Source organism: Melanaphis sacchari, unplaced genomic scaffold (assembly GCF_002803265.2).
Source record: "Melanaphis sacchari strain LSU unplaced genomic scaffold, SCAv2.0 Contig24_pilon_pilon, whole genome shotgun sequence".
Classification (NCBI taxonomy): domain Eukaryota; kingdom Metazoa; phylum Arthropoda; class Insecta; order Hemiptera; family Aphididae; genus Melanaphis; species Melanaphis sacchari.
In genome coordinates this window covers 1,667,469-1,692,914 of record NW_020271125.1, presented here as the reverse complement: position 1 = coordinate 1,692,914, position 25,446 = coordinate 1,667,469, and the positions used below count along the sequence as shown (strand labels likewise).

At 26.8% G+C, this 25,446-nt stretch overlaps 4 protein-coding genes and 1 non-coding gene across 6 annotated transcripts; 2 read left to right on the top strand and 3 right to left on the bottom strand.

Annotated features, from left to right (window-relative positions):
- Nucleotides 1–887: 887 nt before the first annotated feature.
- Nucleotides 888–3,867, bottom strand: LOC112595035 (gustatory receptor for sugar taste 61a-like). Its single transcript, XM_025340105.1, has 4 exons — nt 3,738–3,867; nt 3,489–3,665; nt 2,530–2,771; nt 888–1,114 (listed from the first exon to the last, which is right to left on the bottom strand). Exons 1-4 carry the CDS (start codon nt 3,793–3,795, stop codon nt 956–958), a joined length of 636 nt encoding a protein of 211 aa, XP_025195890.1. The 5' UTR covers nt 3,796–3,867; the 3' UTR covers nt 888–955.
- A 1,981-nt stretch (nt 3,868–5,848) lies between these two features.
- LOC112595053 (cytosolic non-specific dipeptidase-like) lies at nt 5,849–11,166 on the bottom strand. Its single transcript, XM_025340136.1, has 10 exons — nt 11,010–11,166; nt 10,277–10,391; nt 9,868–10,042; nt 9,241–9,513; nt 8,933–9,162; nt 8,649–8,844; nt 8,372–8,593; nt 7,422–7,574; nt 6,309–6,410; nt 5,849–6,133 (listed from the first exon to the last, which is right to left on the bottom strand). Exons 2-10 carry the CDS (start codon nt 10,309–10,311, stop codon nt 6,083–6,085), a joined length of 1,437 nt encoding a protein of 478 aa, XP_025195921.1. The 5' UTR covers nt 10,312–10,391; nt 11,010–11,166; the 3' UTR covers nt 5,849–6,082.
- A 350-nt stretch (nt 11,167–11,516) lies between these two features.
- LOC112595052 (cytosolic non-specific dipeptidase-like) lies at nt 11,517–15,246 on the top strand. 2 transcript variants are annotated; one of them, XM_025340135.1, is made up of 10 exons: nt 11,517–11,679; nt 11,853–12,046; nt 12,132–12,306; nt 12,371–12,643; nt 12,709–12,938; nt 13,018–13,213; nt 13,271–13,492; nt 14,432–14,584; nt 14,740–14,841; nt 15,136–15,246. In XM_025340135.1, exons 2-10 carry the CDS (start codon nt 11,988–11,990, stop codon nt 15,190–15,192), a joined length of 1,467 nt encoding a protein of 488 aa, XP_025195920.1. In that variant the 5' UTR covers nt 11,517–11,679; nt 11,853–11,987; the 3' UTR covers nt 15,193–15,246. The 2 variants fall into 2 exon arrangements, with proteins under 2 accessions (XP_025195920.1, XP_025195919.1); XM_025340134.1 differs by having other exon boundaries at nt 11,517–12,046.
- A 1,207-nt stretch (nt 15,247–16,453) lies between these two features.
- Nucleotides 16,454–19,602, top strand: LOC112595054 (26S proteasome regulatory subunit 4). Its single transcript, XM_025340137.1, has 8 exons — nt 16,454–16,597; nt 16,693–16,843; nt 16,906–17,030; nt 17,486–17,671; nt 17,729–18,043; nt 18,129–18,326; nt 18,396–18,605; nt 19,318–19,602. The coding sequence occupies exons 1-8, from the start codon at nt 16,595–16,597 to the stop codon at nt 19,450–19,452; spliced, it is 1,323 nt and encodes a 440-aa protein (XP_025195922.1). The 5' UTR covers nt 16,454–16,594; the 3' UTR covers nt 19,453–19,602.
- Nucleotides 19,603–21,526: 1,924 nt separating this feature from the next.
- LOC112595079 lies at nt 21,527–21,666 on the bottom strand. Its single transcript, XR_003114687.1, has one exon. It is a non-coding gene; the product is annotated as a U4 spliceosomal RNA (small nuclear RNA).
- Between the last annotated feature and the right edge of the window lie 3,780 nt (nt 21,667–25,446).

The window sequence follows — 25,446 nt, the reverse complement described above, 5'->3', positions numbered from 1 at the left end:
TTTATAGTATTTGTATTTTTAAATACGATTTAAATTGTTTTCAATTTAAACTTATTTGAGTAAAAACCAAGAACAGTAAATTTATTTTTAATAAATACACATATTTGTTTAGATGAAAAATACCTAATTTTAAAATGTCTTTTATTACGATTATAAATGTATGCTATATCATTAAATCTTGTGAATTACAAAATATATATTTAAATAGCTGTACATAAGTAATCGAATATTCAATCTATATCAGAATCTTGGATTAAGATTAACTTATTCTATTTATTTATTTATTTTAAGAAGCGAATTCACAGTTGAATATGTGTACATTTAAAGAAGCGTCAAACTATTCAGTGTAATAAAGATAACTTAAAGTCTTCTAGGATTTTGAATAGTCGCACTGGCACATTTTTCAAATACGTATGGTTATAAATGAAATGTATAGACATATAATCAAATCCGGATGATGGTGGTACGAATACACTTTAGTAAATAGTTTGAATTGATGATCAGAGCACTAGCGGCGATTCTGTGATAGAGGCCAGTACTTTGATTCGAGTATTTAATTTTAATTCACAGACCACCCACGGGATCAGTCTATGAGTATGATATATTTATATATTACCTATACAGTATACTCATTATATGGTTAGTCAAATAGAGCTTTTAGATATATTGAAGATTGAAGCAATGGATCCGTCTTGATAAAAATACATTTCATTAGACTTTGAAAATTTCCCGTTAAATTTTTTTACATTTTTAAACAAGATTGTATTCAAAGTTGAGTTGTTCACAGGATATAAAGACGGACTACGCACAAGGAATCTAAAATTATTATCGAATATCTCTAATTGCGTATTTAATCGATCAGTACTTTGGAATGACAACAATCCATTTAAAATTCCCTTAATAAATATATATACAACATTAACTTAACACTAGAATTAATACAATAAACATATCCTTACACGACACCCTGATGCATTTCAACGCATATGATGTAAACGTGTATTAGCAAAGATACGCACAACAAATGACATAAACAGTCATTCAGCAATCTAGCCAAATTGCACAGCCGCGTGTAGTCTACTCGCAATGTCTTCCATTCATCCGGTGTCAATTTCTACAATGCACACAATTCAATAATAAGTGCACTTGTCATACAGTATAACAATGGCGCGTCAGAGAATGTTTTTTTTTTTTAAGGCAGTAGCTTCAAAAATTCAAGATTAAAACTAGAGTAGGTGTGAAATAAATGTTAAAAATATTAAACATATATAGAATAAAATGTATCAGTATTGTTTATCGCTGTAAAAAAGGTAAGTTAGGTAAGGTACTTATTTTTTTATTTTTTTTGCCTATTGTTGATTCGTAACTCTAATTTTTTTTTTATGCTGAAATAGTTATATTATACACATGGCGAAGGCGTATATATTAAAGTATACAAAGAACGTCATCCAACCAATATATAAGTGATAACTATGTTGATGTTATTCGAAAATATTTAAAAAAAAGTAAAATTATTAAACACATAAATAATGTATAAATAAACCTTTTGCAAAACATTTTTTAATAGTGATTTACAACTAGTATATGCAGATAAATCACCATTATTCTATGGAGTTTCAAAAATGTCACACTTTCATATCACGTTTTATGTACCTACATATAACACCATATACTCGTATTATAAATAATCAGTCTATGCAAACGTCCTTAAACTCAACCGTATCGACCAATCGATTATTGATAATTTTTAGATTTCTAATTTTTTTTATTAACATTTACGTCATTGGCTTTAAATATACTAATTTGGGGTAAAGCGAGACTAACACTTGACTGGGTCAATCGCACAAGTCACCACCTCCCTAAATGATGTCACTGATTGATAAACGTATTGTACGTATTGTAAATTTATATGTGTAGCCTACAACAAAAGTAGCGATCCTTTTTCATGTCATGTACCCAAATGTTATTGTAATCAAAGTCTTAAAAATAATTTACGTGACAGTAATATATATTATGTTCATAGGTAAGTATAAACTTTTTCAAGATGATGGAGATTTTAAAAAGTATAGTGAATTTATTTTAAAATCAGTTGTATGTTTTATTAGTTACAAAATTGTTTAATAAAAAATAAGCAACATTAGTTTTATCCAATATTGTATTATTCCTCTGTTTTATTTTGAAATAGTTCATTATGGAAATCAGCTTTCAAATACTTTTATGTGTTGATACAAAAATTAAGTTTTTTTGGAAAGAATCAATTTTAATATTATATCTGGAACTGGAAGCAATGCGTTTCAAACTTTTATAACTGATGATTATATATTTTTAAATATAATAAATAATTTTGTTCTCTTTTTTTCACTAAACACGTGATTAAGCAATGATATAAAAATATTTTCGGGTACCGTGAAAATTTAACAAACGTGCCACTTTTGACACGCATGCCATAGATTCGCTACCCCTAACCTATAGATATATCTATATAATAGTATAATTAATATATACTGGATAAATGTTCTCACGATTTACCTTTCCTTTATGTGTTTTCATGCGCTCATTGAATATCTGAAAGTAATTTCCTAGTGCTAAGCTGCCCATGATGATAATCTGGTCCGAGAAACAGAGGGTGAGAGTCGACACAGAGTTAATGATCAAAACCAGCACTGCTATCCACGTGTTGTATGTAATTACATTAAATACTTGTGGGAACATTCTTACAACGTAAATTTCAAACACTTCGTGAGAACTCTCCTTTTTCGTCGTTATGATACCTGTCAACAAGTAGCTCAGATGTTCCACTGAAATTCAATACATAAATTCTGGGCTTTAGTGGAATTATTTTTATATGCGAGCAATAATATATATTTTATGGCAATTATTTAAGTAAGGATGATAAGTTAATCTAACCTAATCTATTCGATAGCTGTTTAAACTCAAAACTAGTAGCGTAGGTAATTACAAAGCCGTGGCACGGGTGCTTTTCTTTCACGTCGCTGAAACCCACTTTGTCGAATCCCAATTCGCCGACTAGCCCGACTACTAATTCATATATTCCCAATTTACCGATAGATCTGCTGCCCCGTAGAATATTATCAAATCTAATAAGTCAGTATAAAAGTTGTATATAAAGTATACCCATACTCGTACATAATTATAAATACGAGTATATTATATTATTTAAAAATAAATTATAATTTCGTTATAATTTATTTTACTGTTTATTTTATTTATTAATATTATTTAAAAACGTGTATAATGTAAGTTAGTAAATTAAATTTGGTGCTTAAAAAAAAATATTACCTATATATCACGTACAATCAACAAAAAAATTAAATTACATTCTGTCATACATATCTATACATTAGGTATATATATATGTATGTAACCTAAACAAGTAAATACCTAGCTATATCATATTAAATATACACAATAGGATGTTACCACACAAATTGGTCGAGAAATGCTGAGCTTTAAGGTAAAATTCTTACCCATTGAAAAAATAATACACACAATAGATATGAAAATGAATTTCAACTTCAAATGCTTTTGGTGGCCGAAGTATCCCTCGACCTGTTCCCATTTGTTTAGGAGATTACACCAGTTACTTGACAAGTTGATGAGCAACGCCATGGTGACGGCTGATCCACTGAAGAACAAAACAACACCTGTAAAACATTCTCTGTATTGGCATATAGTTATAAAGTGTATATCACAATAATCTGGCGAGATTCTCTGACCTCCTCTGAATATGTTGGCACCGGACTCCTTCAGCCAGCAAAAACTCAAAAATGCCATGGCTATTTGACAGACAAGAGCAATTATTGAAAGCACTGTCCTTACGCTGTATACCGAGAAACGATCCTGCGATATTGGTATCAAACACAAATACTGGCCAAGTATCGTCGGGAAAAGCGTAGCAGATCGGAACGAGTCGGACGGTATTTTGGGAACACCCAGGAAGTAACACGTACTCGACTCGATATCGACCGTCTTGTGGGGATTTATTTTGAATCGTTTGAAATTATTTGACAATTTCACTCTGAGTGCGTTTTTCAACATGGCGTATAGTTGGATGATAACGATATTAATACGGTGTTTTACATTTTATTGCTATGAAAACCGAAATCGAATTTTCTACTTCAATTTAACTAGGTATTGGTTTGTGTTTCGAGTGAACTATACCTACTAAGTGCATTTTGATTTTTATCTAGACACATATCTACTGACAAGTGACAAATAAACAATAATAATATGTTTTAAAAAACTTAATAATTCAAACACTTAATGATCAAGATGTTTATCAAATACGTCGTGACTGACATGAACCACAATTATTAGTGATATAGCCACGTAGGTTACTAATACCTTTATAATCGAGATTTGTATCATATAAATAGTAAGTACCTAACTATCTACACGTAAACGTACTATATAGTCTGAAGAATAGTCGACATGGTTGGTGTATTTTTCCGATAAAAAGGCGGTTAAAATGAATTACCTACACGATTAATCGATAACATAAACATTTGTTCAAACACTTAAAGGCGTAGGTACCTATTTAAAAAATTGATTTTTTCTCACTCGGAATTTATCTCTGCCCGTTTTATAAATATTAAGGAATAATAATAAAATTTAACCAATCTGTACTCACATCTATTTAATATTAACAAAAACAAATACTAAGATAGTACAATAAATTAAATCAATAGGTGCCTGCTTGATGCAAAGTCACATAGGTACTTAAACCATCAACTGTATTCACGATTAATAATTCGTTTATGACATTTTGTTCTCAAGATTAAACAAAATTAATAATCTTGTAAATTTTGAAAATAAAAATAAGTAATAATCGCTAATATCCACTGAAATCAATTTTTTATTTTTGTACTATTGAAATATTAAAATCAATTTTAATTTAATATTTATTATTTTATCAATACAAACAGTGCGAATGTTTATATTTGACTCATTATAGTACCTACACGGGCTACATAATATATGGTTTTAAATTCAATAATTTTATTTAACGAACGGGATCGGTTAAGTGATAATAGACAAATAAAACACCATAGGTACCAACCAAAGACAATGAAATCACTGCCTTACCGCAATAAATTATCTGGAATTCCGGAATGGGTAATTACTAATTACTAATTCTTTTAGTTATGATAAAAAAAAAGTAATTGAGTTAAATTAATCAATTGCACATAAAATATCGTCGCGAGATCTATTACTAATTAACAAAATTTTATCATAATATAAAATAATGTTATATCTCTAACATCAGACAAACATTATACTAAATTTTGCTTTTCCTGTCATAACAAATACAATTTATATGTACCTATGTAGTTTTAATTTAATAGTTTACATTATATCTAGATTATTACTTAATTATTCATATTATCGTAACGCCTAAAAATATAACTAGCATATTCAGTGATTGAAATAATTTCTAGTTACATCTTTATTAATAAAATGAGGTTCACGTAAATAACAGTTCACTATAGTTTATTTGCAGTTGAATTTTGACACATTTTTAGATCATTATCTAGAAATGGCATTATTTTTCAGAGCATTAAATATTAAACACTTTTTAATTATTTTTCTAACTTCAGTAAAGACAATAAGCATAGTCGTTGATCAAAGTTTTAATATTTTAGTTGTTATTATAACAACAATTACTAATATTTAAAACAATACCTATTTGTGTAATAATTACTAATGTAATAAACAGTCAAAAAAAAATAAACATGAATAACTTTTAGTAATTTAAGTTGTATTCATACTATTGTGATTAATTTTTTTGATAATTTATTTTATGAATAAAATTGGTAGATTTAACCAAAGTAAATACAAATTAAACTAAAGTAATAAGAAATAATCACTGTCCAGTGATCATATTATAATCTCCAAATGAACCCTCCAATCAGTGTCCATTCTCGTGTACCTTATTTTGTATCTTACAATAAAATTCTATGTATTATGATTAATTAAATATTTTTTTATTATCAATTATAAAATAGAATATTATTATAAATATTTTTGAATAAATGTTAAAAATACAACACTTGTATTAAATTTAATGCTGTATTTTAGATACTTCATAGAGATAAGCTGCCATCAATTTGGTCTGAAATGAAAAAAAAAAATTTTTTATTATTTAATATTTTATAATAATATAAAAAAATAATGTGTTGTTATTATTATTTTTTTTTTATCCAACTATTATACATAATAAAAATATGAATAAGTACCAAATAGATGATTATAGTTGTAGGAATTTTAAAACCACATTTAATACTTACTCCTTTAATATAATTGCGTACATCAATCTTTTCATTCTGTGAATGAGCACTATCGTCACCAGCACCCATTGGTAACAACATTACACTCTTACCAGTAACTTCCTAGAATAACCAATTTTTGGTCAATACTTTTATTAACAACTGCACATTTGAGTAATCAATAAATTATTTTTTATACTCATAGTTAATAATTAATTTTTAAGACAATTTTAACTCTAAATTCAAGTGATTAAAAATAAATATTACTTGAGTACAGAAATTATTTTGTTTGTTTAATAACTTAATATACAAATTTTTCAAAATATTTTAGATGGGGCTCACAAGACTAGCTGTTGAGCTGTTACTAAACAGGAATAGGTACATCCTAAATTATATTTTATGTATATTAAATTGTGTAATCTAATTTACATTAAAAATACAACAAATAAAATAAAATATAAAGATTTCGTTTATTTAAAACATTATCATATTTAAAAATGTATTTTCTTACTAAATATATAAGTATATTATCATATTATCTCAGAGTTTTAGTTAAATAATTAAAGAGTAAAAGTTAACTTTATGTAAAATTTATATCATTTGTTAATTATAATTTTTATAGACTATATTATAAGAGAATTATCTTAAAAATAAATACTATAATTAAACTATAGAATTATAGACAATGATTGATCTATTGCTTGGTAACTGACTTTTAGGTCATCTAATCTTATGCCATCACCATATGATTAATTTTTTAAAGCTACATTAAAGATACTAAGTATATACTATTACTATCCCCAAAGGAATTAAATAATCGATTGAGTCAATTATTATTGATATGCAGGAGAAAATAGGGGATAAATTTGAATAGTGATTAAATGTTGTTTGTACAAAGAAAAGTAAATAGAACATTAACATAAACACGAGTACTATAAAATAAATTTCAAAAACTATTTTTATTATTTTATTTTTTTTTTTTTTTTTTTTTTTTCAATAATCACTTTATATCTAAAAACAAAGAATATATAACCGTTTGAATTATTTTATAAAATGCTGTAGGTATAATTATGATGTCATGAGAAGCAGGATATATAAATTCACGTAAAAAAATAATAAATATTGAATGCATACTTGTAAAGTCAATGTAACAGGTATAGATCCACCACATCTGGTATACTCTGGTTCAACATTATAAACAGTTTTAGTAGCTTCATGAGCTGCTAAAAAGTGATCATTGAATGGATCTGTCTTCCAGGGATTACCGCCATCCCCTCTAGTGTAAATCTATAAAATTAAAATTAAATCATTAATTGAACTATTTTTAAATTTGAATGTACTACATATCTCTATACAATTACAATTTTCAAGTACAATAAATCAGAATACAAAGATAAAATGAAAATTAACTAGGTACCTATAATAATCTGATGTTTATCACATCTATATGTCTAATTTATCTATCATAAGATTATATCTAAAGAGTATAGGCTATCAATATTATTATCATGATTATTATATAGTTCTGATTTATACATTTATATATTATCAATGTAATTTAATGAAGGACATGCATTCTACATTGAATTTTAGCCAATATATTGCAAGATGTTTTGTTATTATGGCAATGATTATTATAAGAGAAAACAAAAAAATTGTTTTTAATGGTTAATGTTTTCAGAAAATTTTAACATGACTTATACCTTTGTACTGAATGTATTTTTAAATTTCTATTTGACACAATAATATTTTTAAATCATAAGTATAAAGAATAATAACCAAATATTATATTGTATAAGAAAATTAATTAATTTTTTTAATTGACTAATTTGTATTTTCAGAGATTTTGTTCAACTTGAAAAATTTAGTTGGACATTTTGTCTGACAGTAAAAAATAAAACCAAACTTTTTAACTGATCAATATTTCTTTTGTTTAATAATGCACTTTTTTTTAAAGTGTAACTACTAAATAGATTGCATGATGAAAATAATTCTTATATTTTATTTCTCAATATTGATAAATTGTTATGTACAAATAAATTAACACTATTAAAATTGATTAGATAATATTAAAAATATAATACTTTAAATTTATTAGGGCTTTGTCGCTTTTTCCAAACACTTTGAACATAGTCTATCACTATTTCTGTGATTCTTGATGGTATTTGATTTGGCACTAATCGAATGGAAAATTTTCCTGTTACTTTACGAGGTATCACAGTTTTAAATCCAGGGCCTGAGAATGCTCCTTCAATTCCATGAACTGATAAACTTGGATACCTCCAATTGCTCATTAATAATTCTTCCTAAAATTGAAGATATTCTTAAAAGTATACCATATTATTGTATAAAAATACTAACTTTAGTTTCTTTCAGTGACTTTGATGCACCAATTTCATTGATATATGCATCTACATCAAAATCTATTTTTTCATATAATGCTTTTTCTTTTTCAGATAATGGTTCTACTCCTTCATCAATCCCTGGTATTAAAATATTACCTTTAACATCAACCAATTGATTAAGAATATATAGTAAATCTGACATTGCTTCATACCTAAAAAAATATCAAATTATTATTAATTTTTTAATTTCTAACTTAAATATAACAATAAAACCAATAGTAATACTACTTTATTACTTACACAGTTCCACCATACATTCCACTATGTAAATCTTTACTGGAACCTTCAACTTCAACAAAGAAAGAGCACATGCCTCGGAGTCCATACGTTAAACAAGGTTTTTCTGTGCCCAACCAATAACTATCTGATATACACACATAATCAACATTTTTCAAAAATGAATCTTTCTTTTTAAACAATAGTTCATCTAATCCAACACTTCCAGATTCTTCCATTCCTTCAAAAACAAACTAAAGCCAAATAAATAATTTATTTAATCATTAATATCTATTAATGTTATGATCATATAATATAATATAAATTACAACCTTTAGATTAACTGGAATTTCAGTCCCAGTACTTTGAAAAGCTTCAATAGCGTTAAGCCATCCAAGGACAGGACCTTTGTCATCTGAAGAACCTCTTCCGTACAACTTTCCATTTCTTTCAGTTAAAACAAATGGTTCACTATCCCATCCATCAGAAATATCAGCTGGTTGCACATCTAAATGTCCATAGAGACATATTGTAATTTTAGATTTGTCATTACCTAATGATCCTATCAATACTGGTGGAAGTTGAACTTTTTTATCTTTTAACGTCTAAGAAAAAAAAATAATTAATACAAAATCATAAATAATTAACATAATAATAATAAATTAGTAAACTTAATTAAAATAGTGATACAAAATAAAATTAACTGTTTTTAAATTTAATAAATGTAATACTTACATCAATAATTCATTAGAAAATTTAGATTAAATTTATTTAAATTATCTTTATAATATATATGATAGTTATTTAAAAGCGCATAAGGTATATTTAATATTCAGTGATTTTGACAACCAGAAAACAACATTTTTTTTAGTAACAAATACTGATTTATAAATACTTTAATACCCTTGTTAAAGACTATTTATCTTAAATATGTTAAATTGTAATTATTTTATTAATACCTGTTGGCCAATATCACATAGCTCAACCTCGGCACCTAATGCTTTTAATTTTACTTCAGCCCATTGCATCATTTTATTGACTTCATTTCTCAATTCAGGATCAGCTGATATGGATTTAATTGCGACTGCCTGGGATAATGTTTCCACAAATTTGTTTTTATTATCATCAATATATCTAGTAAAAAAAATTACAATTTCACTATAATAATATCAAAAAATAATTTTTATGTTACCTATATAGTTAGATTACTTTTAAAAGCAATTTACAATCTATTGTGTACCATTAATTAGATACCTATTTCAACTTATCCAAATCATAAAATAATTTATATATATATATAATACATCAAAATATAATGCCTAAATATTAAATAAAATAATATAAATTATGTATAAAAAAATGATTTACCGGAAAACATCAGCTAATACATGGACTGGTTCCATTTTAATCTTAGAAACTCAAAATCAATCTTGTATTAACAATGAATGGTGATATTGTTCAAAAGACAAGACAATGGTAGAACCTAAAAACAAAATTACAAATACACTAGCTGAATTAAAGTGAATAATTAGATAAATACAAGAACAAAATAATCACATAATAGATAAAAGTAATAGGTAGGTAGTTATAATAGCCACAATAGTAAATTGTAATTATCAAATATCAATTAATATGATAAATTATTGCTAATAATTACTGTGTTCAACAATTAAAAATAGAATTATCATACTTCAGTAAAACATAATAAATAACTTAAGGTAATAAGTAATAACTAATAAGTACTCGTTATAAATGGTCGGTCTCAATAGATAATAGCATAAAATAATATTTACTCCCCGTTTCTAATTTCTATCATAATTCATATTTCATACTAAAGAACCAACTTGAAAACTAAGTCAATTTATTCAGTGTAAATTATTTTAATACCTACAGTCCGTGTATAATGTAATACCTATAATGCCTGTGTTAATTATTATTAATTTCTATCAAGAACTACATAAGGTCTAAGGTCTATATTAGTCAGTGGTTTCTAATGTTATTGATATTCTACAGTAAACGTCGAAGACTTGAGATTTAAGTGTGTTTAAGAGTGCTTCAGACTTCAGAGATTATTAGTTAACAATTAATTATTAAAAATTACCAAAATGATTTAACATCAGTAACAAACTTATAAACTATCAACAGATTCAACAGTATCAACTTCAAAATTCAAGGATTAGAAGCAGATTACATACGTCATAGTGTCATACAATAACACTATTTTTCTAATAAAAATAAATGCCAACACTTATCATTGTTGAACAATTTTAATTTTTAGTTATTATCACCGACTGGTCGTCCGACCGACCGAACTGAACCACAGAATAACAGATAATAACTGAACCGAAGCAACTTTAGCAACTGAAAATTTAGGTAATCAGCTTCGGTACTTAGACCGGAATACCGGATCATCTGCTTGCTTATATTTACACCGGAAAACCTAATTTTGTGACGGGTGTTTTCATTATTGAAATTCATAATTATTTTTCAGTCTATGAAATTCGAATGAATCGGATGATCGACGGACTGATAACATATAAATGAATATTGAATTGAATAGTGATTAGTGAATAATAATAAATAAAAATATATATATAAAGTATAACAGAACACAGATTATTATTATTTTTAATTTTTACAATCATACGATCTCGGAATCGTTACAGCCATAAAAAATTTGATTCCACATCCTCACTCCTCACTACGTTCTACCGTCGTGCAGTGCTCATAGATCAAATATTACGATCATCGGATCATGTAATATACGTTAGGTATATACATTACACAATAAAGTTGTAACATCATAACATTCATAACAGTTATATTATATATATATATATTTATGTGTGTGTGTGTGTGTGTGTGTATATTTTTGTACACAAACTGTAACAACGAACAACCGTAGTCGTTGCATTCAACCTGATGATTATTGTTGTTGATCTAGTTCACTACTTAAGTCATTGTGGTTACTGGTTTGAGGCGTGAACGTTCACAGTTTTCTAGTTTATGAACACTCAAGAGTGTTTCTTCCTATTGAAATTTATTTGTTTCTAAAAAAACAATCGATAAAATCGTAGAAATGCCGAAAAATAAGAAACAGCAAATTACTCTTCCAACTCAATTAGTAAAAATATTCAGGTAAATATAAAGCACAGGAAAGAACATGGGGAAGTATACTCCTCGTAAAAATATTTTTAATTAATAATTCTAATCATTATCGCAGTTATGTTGATGAAAATGAAAAGAAGTTTGTGGAAACATTATCACAAGTAGTTTCTATTAAATCTGTGTCAGCAGATCCAGATTTAAGAAACGAAGTTGTTAAGATGATGAAATGGGCTGAAGTAAAATTACAAGCGCTTGGAGTGACTACTGAACTTTGTGACATAGGTGAACAGGTACAGTATTTAATTCATTTTTAAAAGGCTCGATTTAATTTTTTTTTTCTTGATTCATTTTTAGGTATTAAGTGGCAAAACTGTACCTTTACCTCCCGTTTTACTTGGTTCATTAGGTAATGATCCCAAAAAGAACACTATTTGTTTATATGGCCATTTAGATGTGCAACCAGCCGATATATCTGATGGATGGGATAGTGAACCATTTATCTTGACTGATAGAAATAATAAATTGTATGGTAGAGGTTCTACCGATGATAAAGGTCCAGTTATTGGTTGGCTTCATGCTATTGAAGCGTTTCAAAACACAGGGGCAGACCTGCCTGTTAATCTTAAGGTTAGAATAATAATATTAACAACATATCTAATTTACAATAGAATAAACCGTTTGTTTGCTTTTAGTTTGTTTTTGAAGGAATGGAAGAATCTGGTAGTATAGGTTTAGATGAGTTACTTATTAAGAAGAAAAATACATTTTTTAATGATGTTGACTATGTTTGTATATCTGATAGTTATTGGTTAGGTACAGAAAAACCTTGTTTAACTTATGGACTTCGTGGTATGTGTTGTTTTGGTATAGAAATCGAAGGTTCAAATAAAGATTTACACAGTGGCATGTATGGTGGGACTGTGTTAGTATATTAGTACTTATATTGTCATGCTAATTATTTGATATGCTAATAAAATCATTTTGAAAACTTTTAATTTCAGATATGAAGCCATGACGGATTTAATTTATGTTCTCAACCAATTAGTTGATGTAAAAGGAAATATTTTAATTCCTAATATTAGTGATGATGTTGAACCATTAAATGAAAAAGAAAAAGAATTGTACGATAAAATAGAATTTGATGTTGATACATACATTAAAGAGATTGGTGCAACTAAGCCATTGCAAGAAACAAAAGTTTGTGTTATTTTCTAAATGATATATGTAATAAGATTTTAATAAATTTAATTGTAGGAACAATTATTGATGAGTAATTGGAGGTATCCAAGTTTATCAATTCACGGAATTGAAGGAGCTTTCTCAGGTCCAGGATTTAAAACTGTTATTCCTCGTAAAGTTACTGGAAAATTCTCTATTCGATTGGTACCTAATCAAGAACCACTAAAAATTACAGAAATAGTAAAAAATTATATTCAGAGTGTTTGGGAAAAGCGTCAAAGTCCTAATAAATTAAAAGTAATTATTTTAGAGAATTATATACATTTTTAAAATAACTTTATTAAATTAAAATTTATTTAATCACTTAACCAAACAAAATTATTTTTTATGTAATTTTGAGTATTGACTGGAGCAATTTATTTTTAATTTATTAAATTTATACTTATAGTGTTGAATGATACAATTTTGGATATGTACATTATACAATAATAATTTTAGAATAAATTATTCTATAATCAATGATTGTACTATGAATTTTTTAATTATGTTTTCATTAACACGAGGTTAACATTTCATGTTATTTTCTTTAATTTGTGGTTTAACTATCATCAGTTGGAGAACTTAATTTTATTAAATATTTTTATATTCAATTTTTTTTCTATTTTTAAATAATAGCATAATACTGTTGTCAAAACAATTTTATAATAATGAACAACTCAAGTTTTTATTTCAACATAAATAATTATTATTAGAAGACATATAATAGTATATTTTTAACTAATGATGAGTATTATTAAAATGTCAATAATATTTAATCATAATGTTAAATAGATATAAAAATTAGAAAATTAGAAAAATATTCTCAATGATGGAATTCAATATTTAAAAATAATAAATATTAAATTAAATAAAGTAATGCTTTCAGAACTATTTATTAAATTTTATTTAAAAATATTCAAGGTTATTTTTGGTGGCACTTATCAATGTAGAATATTAAATATGTTACACTACCAATTAGTCATTATATAATAAACTATTTTGTTAACTTAAAATTATACAGGTTAATTTGTTATAACTGCACATTATCCAATTATATTTTATATTTTTTACCAATTCTTATGTTAAATAAATATATGATATTTAATTTTAAAAATCTGTTAAATATTATATTATTTTGTAATATTTAAATGTCTTCATTAAGATTATTTATTAAATGTAATAATTTTAATTGTTTAGGTTATTACTGAAGGAGATGGTGGTAATCCTTGGATGACAGATCCGTTTAATCCTCATTATTTAGCAGCTCATAAAGCTACACAGTATGTGTATAATATTGAACCGGATTACACTAGAGGTGGTGGATCAATCCCTGTCACACTGACTTTACAAGTATGTCATTCACAAATATTCTACAGTTGATTAATTTTATATTTTGTAATATTATTTTACTCTATTCACTTAACATTAACATAAAATACATGTTTAAAATGTTGTGTAATGATATAAAATGTTTATGTTATTAAATTAATTTTAATGATTTAAAGGAAGTGACTGGTAAAAATGTTCTACTTTTGCCAATGGGGTCTGGGGACGATGGAGCTCATTCTCAAAATGAGAAAATTGAATTACGGAACTATATTGAAGGAGTAAGCACTTACTTTTTCACCTTTTCAGTTTAAAAGTTTTATATACAAAAAATTGAAATACATTATTTATACTTTATGTTATTGATATTTGCTATAAAAACAAAAATATATTGTTTATCTTAAAATGAAAGAAAATCTGTATATTATATTTATTATTAATGCGTTTAATTTTGGATATATTTCAATATTTTTTGTATATATTATTCTTTATTTAAACTTATCAGTCTTTACCTAAACTGGTAAAATTTTAGGTACAATAAAATATAGACAATATTAAATCATTTTTTTTTTCAGACTAAATTGATGGCTGCTTATCTTTATGAAGTATCCAAAATTAATAATGTCAACTAATAATTTGGAACTAAATATCAAATTAATTATAATATTTTTATTATCAACAATTATTTTAATACATCAATTTATAATATTATTATACTTTATGTACAAGAATAATTTTTGTTCATATTTTAATAATGGTTCGAAAAATTTTATACTATTATCAATAGTTTTCATGACAATTTTTAATTGTTGTATATCAAAACTATTGTTTTGTGATACTCAATTTTATAATAACTATTTTTATTTTATATAACAAACTTAAAATTATAAACAGAAATAAATAAAAACATTTAGTTTCTAAATCAACCTGCCTATTTTATTTATATATTATTATTTATTTATTTATAATTTATGAATTTCCTTGTATGGTAATATAATAATGAATAACTGATCTATACAATTATGTAAAAAAATTTATACTTAACTGTGGAATCAGTTGTCTTTTAATCAAAGTGAAATATTTATTATGAAAATACTGATGGTTAAAAGAAATAAGTTTTATTTTACATCTGCAATTACTCACTTTGGTTTAATGATATTTTTTAGCACACATTTTTATAAAACTTACATTTTTTCTTTTGATATTGGTACTTATCGTCTGTTCTATCCTGATATTTCATGATAATATGTTTAAAGTTCATATCAATTGTAAAGTTATAATTGTACAGCATTGGTAATGGGCTTCCATAGAATGATAAACCAATTATTTGTCTATATAGTTCATTTGATTTGAGTTGTTTACTTGAACTCTCACTTTATTATATCTTAGAAAAATGTTTATATTAAGTAATTCTTTGCTAATCGCTTCACTTAAAATACAAAAAATATATAATAATAGATGACAACATTACTATTGCAGAATACATAAGTGAAAAAAAAAATTAAGTAAGTAAAATCTACATGTTGAAGTTGAATCTTGAAAGACACCAAAATGTTTGGCCTTGAAAAATACACGAGCAATGGCACTAAAATAAAAACATTTCAGAGAGATCCTTTTAATTTTTTAAAACCCCAACTGTATCAAATTAACTAAAATATAATAAAATAATATGTTACTATACATTATTAGGATACTAAAGATTCAAAAAAATTGATTACGTTCATATTGCCGCCTGATGACATTCTCTTTAGCTGGTCACACTGATTCGGCCGCACTCAGCAGAAAGTCGTATAGCTGTATGCCGTCTTTGGATAGATTTGGCAACAAGGGAAATGATAATCAAAAATTGAAAATCATTGTTGACAAACTGCATGAGACTAGATAAATCTTGAATACTGTAAAGTGAGTGAAGATTTTGAAAGTTAAAATAGTTATTAAAAAAACAATCTTAGTTGTAGTTCATTCATATATTAACGAATATAAATATCTCGAGAACAATAAGTTATATAGGTACCACTTAAGTATTCCATAAAAATGGTAAGAATAATAAAGTTACTGAAATGTTTTATTTAACTTAACTGATTGATTATCATACGTGTTACCTGTTCAAAAAAACCATTTGTATTGTTTAGGGTCAAAGTCATTCCGGCGCTGGTGGTTCTGGTGGTGAAAAGAAAGACGACAAGGACAAAAAGAAGAAGTATGAACCACCAATCCCAACTAGAGTGGGCAAGAAAAGGAAGCGTGCAAAGGGTCCAGATACTGCTACAAAGCTACCACTAAGTATGTATTGTGTACAATTTAGAAATTAATTCATGTTAAATTAATTTTGATTTAACTTCTAGTCACTCCACACACAAGATGTCGTTTGAAGTTGTTAAAATTGGAGCGTGTCAAGGATTATTTAATGATGGAAGAAGAGTTCATACTAAACCAAGAAAGATTAAAGCCACAGGAAGAAAGAAATGAAGTAAGTAATAGTTAAAATTCCTTTATTTGTTATAAAAACTTCTTATTTAGCTATTGTTTTTAAAATATTATTTATATAGTAATAATTATTTATCTAAACTACATTTTGATTTAATCAATAATTGAAATATGATCCTTTTTTGTTTTAACAAATTACATTAAATTAAATATTCTATTTTATTATGTATTCGAGTAGTAGTATTGGTGAATGTAATTTTAAGAAAGGTATAATTAATACTGAAGTACTTAAATTAAATCAGCTTTAAAAATATAGTACTTTAAGAAGCTTAAGAACTAAATACAAACTTGCTAAATTTAATGTATGCTAAATACTAAAATAATTTGTTCAGGTTCAAGGTACATCTTATGTCTTCTAAGACATGCTTGTGATTAAGTAGAATCATTATTGCCTTTTGTTACTCTATTCTCTCAATTAAAGTTATATGTTATTACCAGGAAGAACGTTCAAGAGTAGATGATTTACGTGGAAGCCCAATGTCTGTTGGTACATTGGAAGAAATTATTGATGATAATCATGCAATAGTGTCAACATCAGTTGGAAGTGAACATTATGTTAGCATTTTATCATTTGTTGATAAAGATCAGTTGGAACCTGGTTGCTCAGTACTTCTTAATCACAAAGTAATTAAATTAAAATTATTAAGTTATTTGTTATTTTAATGTATATTTTAATTATAGGTCCATGCAGTTGTTGGAGTACTATCTGATGATACAGATCCTATGGTAACTGTAATGAAATTAGAAAAGGCACCTCAAGAAACTTATGGCGATATTGGTGGTTTAGATCAACAGATCCAAGAAATCAAAGAATCTGTTGAACTTCCTTTAACTCATCCTGAATATTATGAAGAAATGGGTATCAAACCACCAAAGGGGGTTATTCTGTATGGGCCTCCAGGAACAGGTAAAACCCTTTTGGCTAAAGCCGTTGCCAACCAGACCTCAGCCACATTCTTACGTGTTGTTGGATCTGAACTTATTCAAAAGTATTTGGTGAGTTGTACATGTATTTGCTTTTATAGTCTTATAGCCATGTGTATATAAACTAAATTATTTTGATTTATAATAACCCTTTTAGGGAGATGGTCCTAAATTGGTTAGAGAATTGTTCCGTGTAGCTGAAGAACATGCACCATCTATAGTATTCATTGATGAAATAGATGCTGTAGGTACTAAACGTTATGACTCAAATTCTGGTGGTGAACGTGAAATTCAACGTACTATGTTGGAACTTCTTAACCAATTGGATGGGTTTGATTCTAGAGGTGATGTTAAGGTAAAAATTTGTGTTATATACTTATTAAGAACTTGTAGAATGTTAATAAACTTGTATTATCCTTTAAAGGTGGTTATGGCGACAAATCGTATTGAAACTTTAGATCCAGCCTTGATTCGTCCAGGTCGTATTGATCGTAAGATTGAGTTCCCCTTACCAGATGAAAAAACAAAACGTCGTATATTTAATATACACACATCTAGAATGACATTAGCTGAAGGTGTTAATCTCCAAGAGCTCATCATGGCTAAGGATGATCTTTCCGGTGCTGACATCAAAGTAAATATATATTTTGAATTTAAATTATTGATGTTAGCATGAAACAAACACTATTTTAAACAATATGCAAGACAATTTCATACAAATACAATATTGTGTATATAGCAAGAGTTATGAAGACATTGAATGCCCATCTTGATCTTATTAATTTCTTCTAATCGTTACTATACTTTCTATTATACCAACAATAAACTATAATATTTATTTAAATCTATATCAGCTGCTGCAAATTATATTTATTTCTTCAACTTTATCATCATCTTCTGTTTAAACATAAAACAACTTATTTTTTACATATACTATATAGTTTTACTGTTACCAATTAGTGTGTACCTTTTTGAGTGCAGATTGGTTATAAAGTATTAGCTGTGGTAGACAATGTTTTTCCAAGTATTGGTCATTATGTAACTAAATATGTAATAAATATTTATTTGTTAAATAACAGCATTTTTTAGTTTCATTTAATAAAAAGTATTAACATACAATTTTTAAAGTTGTATATGTGTAGTATATGACGAGGCTTTAATACAAGGTGATTATCATGAATCACTCATTATTTTAAAAACTATTAAAATATTTGAAAATATTTCTTTTATACGATTTACAGTCGAAAAAGAACATTTTTTTTAATGAAAACATAATTTTTAATTTCATTTTTGCTATTTACTCTGTATATTATTCATAAAACTAATCCCACTATCTTAATATTTAGGCTATTTGTACTGAAGCTGGTTTGATGGCTCTCCGTGAACGTCGTATGAAAGTAACCAATGAAGATTTCAAGAAGTCCAAAGAGAGTGTCTTATACCGTAAGAAAGAAGGCACACCTGAAGGATTATATCTATAATACTAAAAATATTGAAACATTATATTTGTTATACTGAAAATATTATAGGATTATGTTTGTAACACTGAAAATATTTTGTATTTTATGTCTATATAAGACTTAATATCAAACCTAACTTCATTACCTAATTATATTAATACATTTTTCTGTGTTTTTATCATTTTTTCAAAACATATTAAAATAATAAATTCCAAATTAAAACTGCATATTAATTTTTACTGTCATACTATAATAGATTCATATTCCAACAAAATATTATCATCAATACTAGTTAGTAAACAATTGTCAATTTTATTAATTATATGCGAACATAAGACGTGTATTAAATAATAATACAATTATAATGATTGTATTAAACACATGATGAGTGATGACTATTTGCTTTCTATCTGACCCTTATGCAAAATACATAAACATCATTCACATACAAATGTTTTTGATGATTTTAAAGCGATTTTATAATTAAAATTGTCTACTATATAAATTGTGGATACTTTTGAAAGTTATGATGTATTGATTTTATATTTTACTATTACCTACTTGATTCTGTACTTGACTTAAAAATAAAATAATAAGTATAAGTTTAAATAAATATTAAATTTTTTTGAGAAGAAAATATTTAGATAATTTGGTATGTTAGATGCTCAAAATATATTTTCCATAATTTTGTGATGGGATTAAATTTTATTCTAAAATTAATCAAAAACAAAATTAATAATTTTGTGAATACAATAGTTTTGTGTGGGCACCAAGAGAAAACTAACAGTTGTGCTAACAAGTTATAGAATCACTTAATTTACACTTATTAACTTAATACAACAAATGTGTAACATAATAATAAGTTTTGATCATTTTTTTTTTTATATAATGAATTTGACTTATACACATTTTTGTAAAAAAGGTATATATAAGAATTTATTATTTATTCACCTTAAGTTATAAATTATTATATAAAATCTAAATGTTGTGTTTGGCTTTGACCATACGGTTTTGAGATTTGAGATACATGTTGTATTTTTACATTTTATCGTCAAAAATTAAATGGATTGTTTCCCATTTCTTAATAATTTTGAAACAATTGCTATTCATGATTCAAAGCTTACTCGAAAACCGAGATTGATAAACACAGTTAAGTACATGGTGAACGAAGATTTTTGAAAATAAGAAGTAATAATTCCAATATGTATTTAGTGTTGAATTGCAAAATAGTTAAAATGGGCTGGTTTATTCAAGTTAAAAATGTAAAGGTCAGTTAATTTGAAATAGTAATTATATTTTATAGTATTTTCACAATGGAATTTGAATTTTTTGAAATTTTACATTTTCACCCTTGTGTCTCATGTTCTTTTATCTATTAATTTTATTATAAATATTGTTAACAATACTTTATAGTGTTCCACTTCGACATATTACGCAAATAAAATTCAATGTTTTAATATTTGTTTAAAAAAAAAAAAATTAGTTCATGACAATAAAACACGTAATATTACATAATGTGCTTCTTGGAGTATAATATTGTTATCACCATGTACAAAAAACCTTACAATTAGCATGCATTTATGCTTTTAAAAATTATCATATATATGCTCTAAAAATATTTCATTTTTTATTAAAAACCCAAAAGTTACATATCTATTTACTATAAATAAGGCATTTTTGATTTAAATTTCACAACAAAAATGCTGTCCAGAATATCATACGAACCATATTGACGCCAGGCGAATTGAAATCGGTTCGACTTTCTGATTTTCACGACATAGAAATATTTGGGAAACACACGGTTAATCTATTTTTCTAAAATTCCTAGAAAATTAGTAGTTAACACGACGTATTTAATAATATACTCAATGTTGTCACACACGGTTTAGAATTCATTTTGATCGATGACGTACGTGAGAGAATATTGAAATCTTCGTAATAAAATTAAACAAATAAATGTTTCTGAATAAGAGTAAAATGGTAAATGAGGATAAACTATCAACATACACGGTCGTGGGAATAACAACGACAACAGCACTCCAACAGAGTGGTTTGGGTGTTGTTTAGGAAGAGAGAAATGTTCAAAGCGATATGAGCCCGTCAGGGCCTCCAAAAATTGCCTAAGCGGACAGTGTTTCATGTCCACATGGCGGGGTATTGGTTAAAGTTTTCAACTAGCAATAATCGCACCTCGGATGAACCTCATTGGTTACGATATCGCCACTGCGCAAAGCTGAAGATTGCCGCAGATCGGTACCCTCTTATGCAGTCTCACGACCGCAACCGTCGTGCAGACGGCCGACAAACGCTGTTCACAACTATTGGATTGTCAAACGTCCATTCGTCGTCCGGGCAGTACGCGTAGCCGTTTTCGACTTCTGAACGGCAACCCTTCGGAACGATGGCCGACGAAAGTCGGACGTCGGCGTCCGTCTGCCGTCTCGCCGGACGCCGGTGGGCAATCGAAAGACGGTCGTCCGTTCAGCGCGCTCTAGCGTTAAAAAAACCGTACCGCCGACGACGGGCTGCTCGCGGCTACATGAAAACAACCCCCTCTCTCCGACGCCGGTAGCGGAATCAGACGATCCACAACGAACGGTGTCCAGACCGACTATATAGGGCCGAACCAGTAATTGACACACGTCGTATTAACACGGTATGGTAAAACGGATTAAGACATGGCGTTGTGTTGTGATACGATAATAATATTATGAGTTATGAATAATGTACAACTTCGCGTAAACACGCGTATCAAGTGCCTCGTACTCGTACTGTAATACGTATTATCATGCAATACGATTTGATTGCCAACAGTATTTACCTAAACAATAATCTTAGCCACGAAATAAATGTTTAATTGAATGCAGGATCCTATAACGTTTCAGCACAACGGGTTAAGGTAATTTCACAATTACATCGAAATTTAAAGTCGGGATTAAACTGTGTGCGCGTGAAAAATATTTTACTGAAACCAGTTTAATAAAGTATTTTCAAACTGAAATGACTGATGATGGTTCGATCCAAAAAATTGAAAGGGATAGAATATGTTTAAAAGAAAATGCAGTTTCATCATTGTTTCCAGATAGATCTACCGCAGTTCTTCTAAAAAAAAACAAGAAAATCAGAAGTTCGACTTTTAAATGTTGAATCTAATAATAGAATTATTTCTGTAACTTTTAATATCATGACCAGGGCCGAATATAGGTATGTGGGGTGGTCCTTGGGCGGAATATATTGTAGGATCCCCATAAATAAATAAACAAAATAACAAATATTTTGCTTTATAAATAACGTCTAATATTTTCAGTAGTATCTATTCATATAAAATATACATACCACCAATTCATTTAATTTCACTTAGGTAATAAATTAAAAAAACAACGAAAGGGTTATATTTTATTATATTATATTTAAAACTAAATGCCTATAACTTTCCTGTTTTTATTTACGCTCAATAAGATGATACAATAAATGGCAATCACGGACGGCACAAAAACCTGTCTTATTTAGATTTTAGAATATCGTTATTTTCATTCATTATTATATGTAAGTTGTAACTATAAAGTAATAACAAACTGTGGGAGCCCCTGGGCTACAGCACACTTAGCCCACCCCTAAATCTGGCCATGCTCATAACTAAGGTCCATTTCAATTCTTCCTTATCTAATTCTCTAGATAATGCTAAAAAGAACAATCGAAACTTCATAGAAACTCTGAAAAATTAGGTTAAGCACCTACAGGTTATAATTAATTTATATTATTTTATTACTTACATATTTTAATAATTAGTAATATTAAATTTGTTATTTAATGTTGGTAATCGATATGTATACTTAATAGAAAAAGTTACTAATATAAAATTTTGCATTAATTAGAAAATAGAAGTATCACATTTTTAAAGATTTATAATAATAAAAGATTAATGACGATTTACATTTATGTGATATTATATTCAACGTTGTTTTTATGATGATACTTATTCAAATAATTATTTTTTAAACCTCTCAAAATGATGCAATTTCTTGTTTTAGATGGTTTAATTATTAATAAATTGACAGTATTTGGTAAAATTTTAAATAACATTTACAATCATTAGTTAAATTATAATTATTTACAATTTAAATAAATTTTAATTTATGTGATAATCACGCTTTCAAAGAATTTATTGTGACCTTACCTGAATGTATTAATTATATCCGCTTCATTAAAATAACTAAAACAAACCCGATCTCATTTTTTTTAAAATAATTCCTAAAGCTACTTTCCACTTTTCTTTTTCTTGATCTTTTGAAAGCCAAATGTGTTTTTGGAAATTATATGCGATTCTCATATGCAACAACGAAACTTTTCCTGATATTATGATTTTTATAATAACTCAAAATTTTAAATAATATATGAATGGTTATTGTTCTCAGCACAATAGTTAAATAATATTTATGATATTTATGTTTTTAGTTAAAAGCCAATTGTTTTAATATGACGTATGAAAATAGAAGGAATTATGGGAAAATGTAATTAAATAATCAATAGTCATAGAAAATGATAGTATAGATTTTAGATATTAGGTGAGATTTATGAAAATATTCATGGTTTGAAAGGAAAACAATTAATTATTAAAAAAAAATATACTTTTATAATCTCGTGCAACTTCAAAACCAATGTTATTCATATGGTTAGTGGTTACTGCTGTTAATCACTATAGGAGCATCAACAGTTATTAGAAATACGGAAATATGGATAATAAAGAATTATTTATGTACGGAAATCGACTCCTTGACTCTTTATGCCGCTTTCGATATACACATACAGATACAACACTCAGTAGAGAATTATTATTATTATTGAGATAGGCCGTCTCGTAACCATGGTAGCGCTGGATTCGGTTACGTATTGCTAATTATGATCCATCATTTTCTGCATAAATATTTTTATATGAACCTTATAACTATATATTCCGATATATGAGTTATAATTATATAACATACCTACGCTTTATGTAAAATTTATGTATTTTTAACACTATACCAATAATAACATTAAATATAAGAAAGCGCTATTATATCATTAAACATTATACCTACTGGCTTAACATATTTTAGATTCCACAGAGCCTATGGTACTGATTGCCTGTCAATGTATCGAGCTATATTTACTACCTACCTGAACAATTAAACAGCGGTCAGCATTAATTAAAGAATGGTTTCAGTTTTCACACTATACGGTATTACATTATTGGTAGGTATAATATAAAATCTCCATTAACCATTCAATAATATATAATAAGGACACTTTATTTAACAGAATTTGTTAATATCTTCTATGATTTTAAATAAAGAATTGATTCATTCATATTGTTGGTAGTAAATACATTTTAATTTTGAAATTAATAGATACTTGTAATATTTAAACATAAGAAACATCATTAATGAATAATAAAAATAAAGGTGATATAATCATGATAAAAGTTCTATTTGATAAATGGGATATTATTATACCTATTTTACCTACCATTTAGAGTTTTAAAATAAATATGTTCTTTTAGAACGATTTTGTGATACTCTTCAACATGTTTTGTAGCAATGCATGTCAGCTGAATAATTGATACATTTATTGTCTGGACATTTATTATTTTATTGATATTTTCTACGTTCCTCTGATCACACTTCTTTGTGTGCTACTAAATTCCGATGGTACCCAAAACTTTTTACATTACTGCTGTAAATGAACAGAACGACATTGTACTTACAACATTATTAAATGGCAACGAATAAACAATTATACGTGTTGTTATTATGATAATGCGCGGTAATGTATGTTTCTACTATTTTAATATAATATAAATACTATAATAGGTATATGTATATATATATAAATAATAATATAAATAATGTTATAGATAATATATATAAATATTAACAAATATATTAAAATGCGTGGTTTCTTAATAATTATGATAATATGATAATAATCCTTACTTGTTTCTGATTGGTCGCTGAATTTTGCTCTCGATCCTCT

Excerpts from the sequence above, each read along its gene's own strand:
- LOC112595052 (XM_025340135.1), top strand. The coding sequence starts at position 11,988 with ATGCCGAAAAATAAGAAACAGCAAATTACTCTTCCAACTCAATTAGTA. Across the intron at positions 12,047-12,131 it reads CAATTAGTAAAAATATTCAG|TTATGTTGATGAAAATGAAA; the intron begins GTAAATATAAAG and ends TCATTATCGCAG. Across the intron at positions 13,493-14,431 it reads AAAGTCCTAATAAATTAAAA|GTTATTACTGAAGGAGATGG; the intron begins GTAATTATTTTA and ends TTAATTGTTTAG.
- LOC112595053 (XM_025340136.1), bottom strand. The coding sequence starts at position 10,311 with ATGGAACCAGTCCATGTATTAGCTGATGTTTTCCG. Across the intron at positions 10,043-10,276 it reads GTATTAGCTGATGTTTTCCG|ATATATTGATGATAATAAAA; the intron begins GTAAATCATTTT and ends TTTTTTTACTAG. Across the intron at positions 7,575-8,371 it reads AAAGCCCTAATAAATTTAAA|ATTTACACTAGAGGGGATGG; the intron begins GTATTATATTTT and ends TTAATTTTATAG.
- LOC112595035 (XM_025340105.1), bottom strand. The coding sequence starts at position 3,795 with ATGGCATTTTTGAGTTTTTGCTGGCTGAAGGAGTCCGGTGCCAACATA. Across the intron at positions 3,666-3,737 it reads TGCCAACATATTCAGAGGAG|GTGTTGTTTTGTTCTTCAGT; the intron begins GTCAGAGAATCT and ends AATGTTTTACAG. Across the intron at positions 2,772-3,488 it reads GTGTATTATTTTTTCAATGG|GTATCATAACGACGAAAAAG; the intron begins GTAAGAATTTTA and ends ACTTGTTGACAG.
- LOC112595054 (XM_025340137.1), top strand. Across the intron at positions 17,672-17,728 it reads CAGTACTTCTTAATCACAAA|GTCCATGCAGTTGTTGGAGT; the intron begins GTAATTAAATTA and ends TTTTAATTATAG. Across the intron at positions 18,044-18,128 it reads AACTTATTCAAAAGTATTTG|GGAGATGGTCCTAAATTGGT; the intron begins GTGAGTTGTACA and ends TAACCCTTTTAG.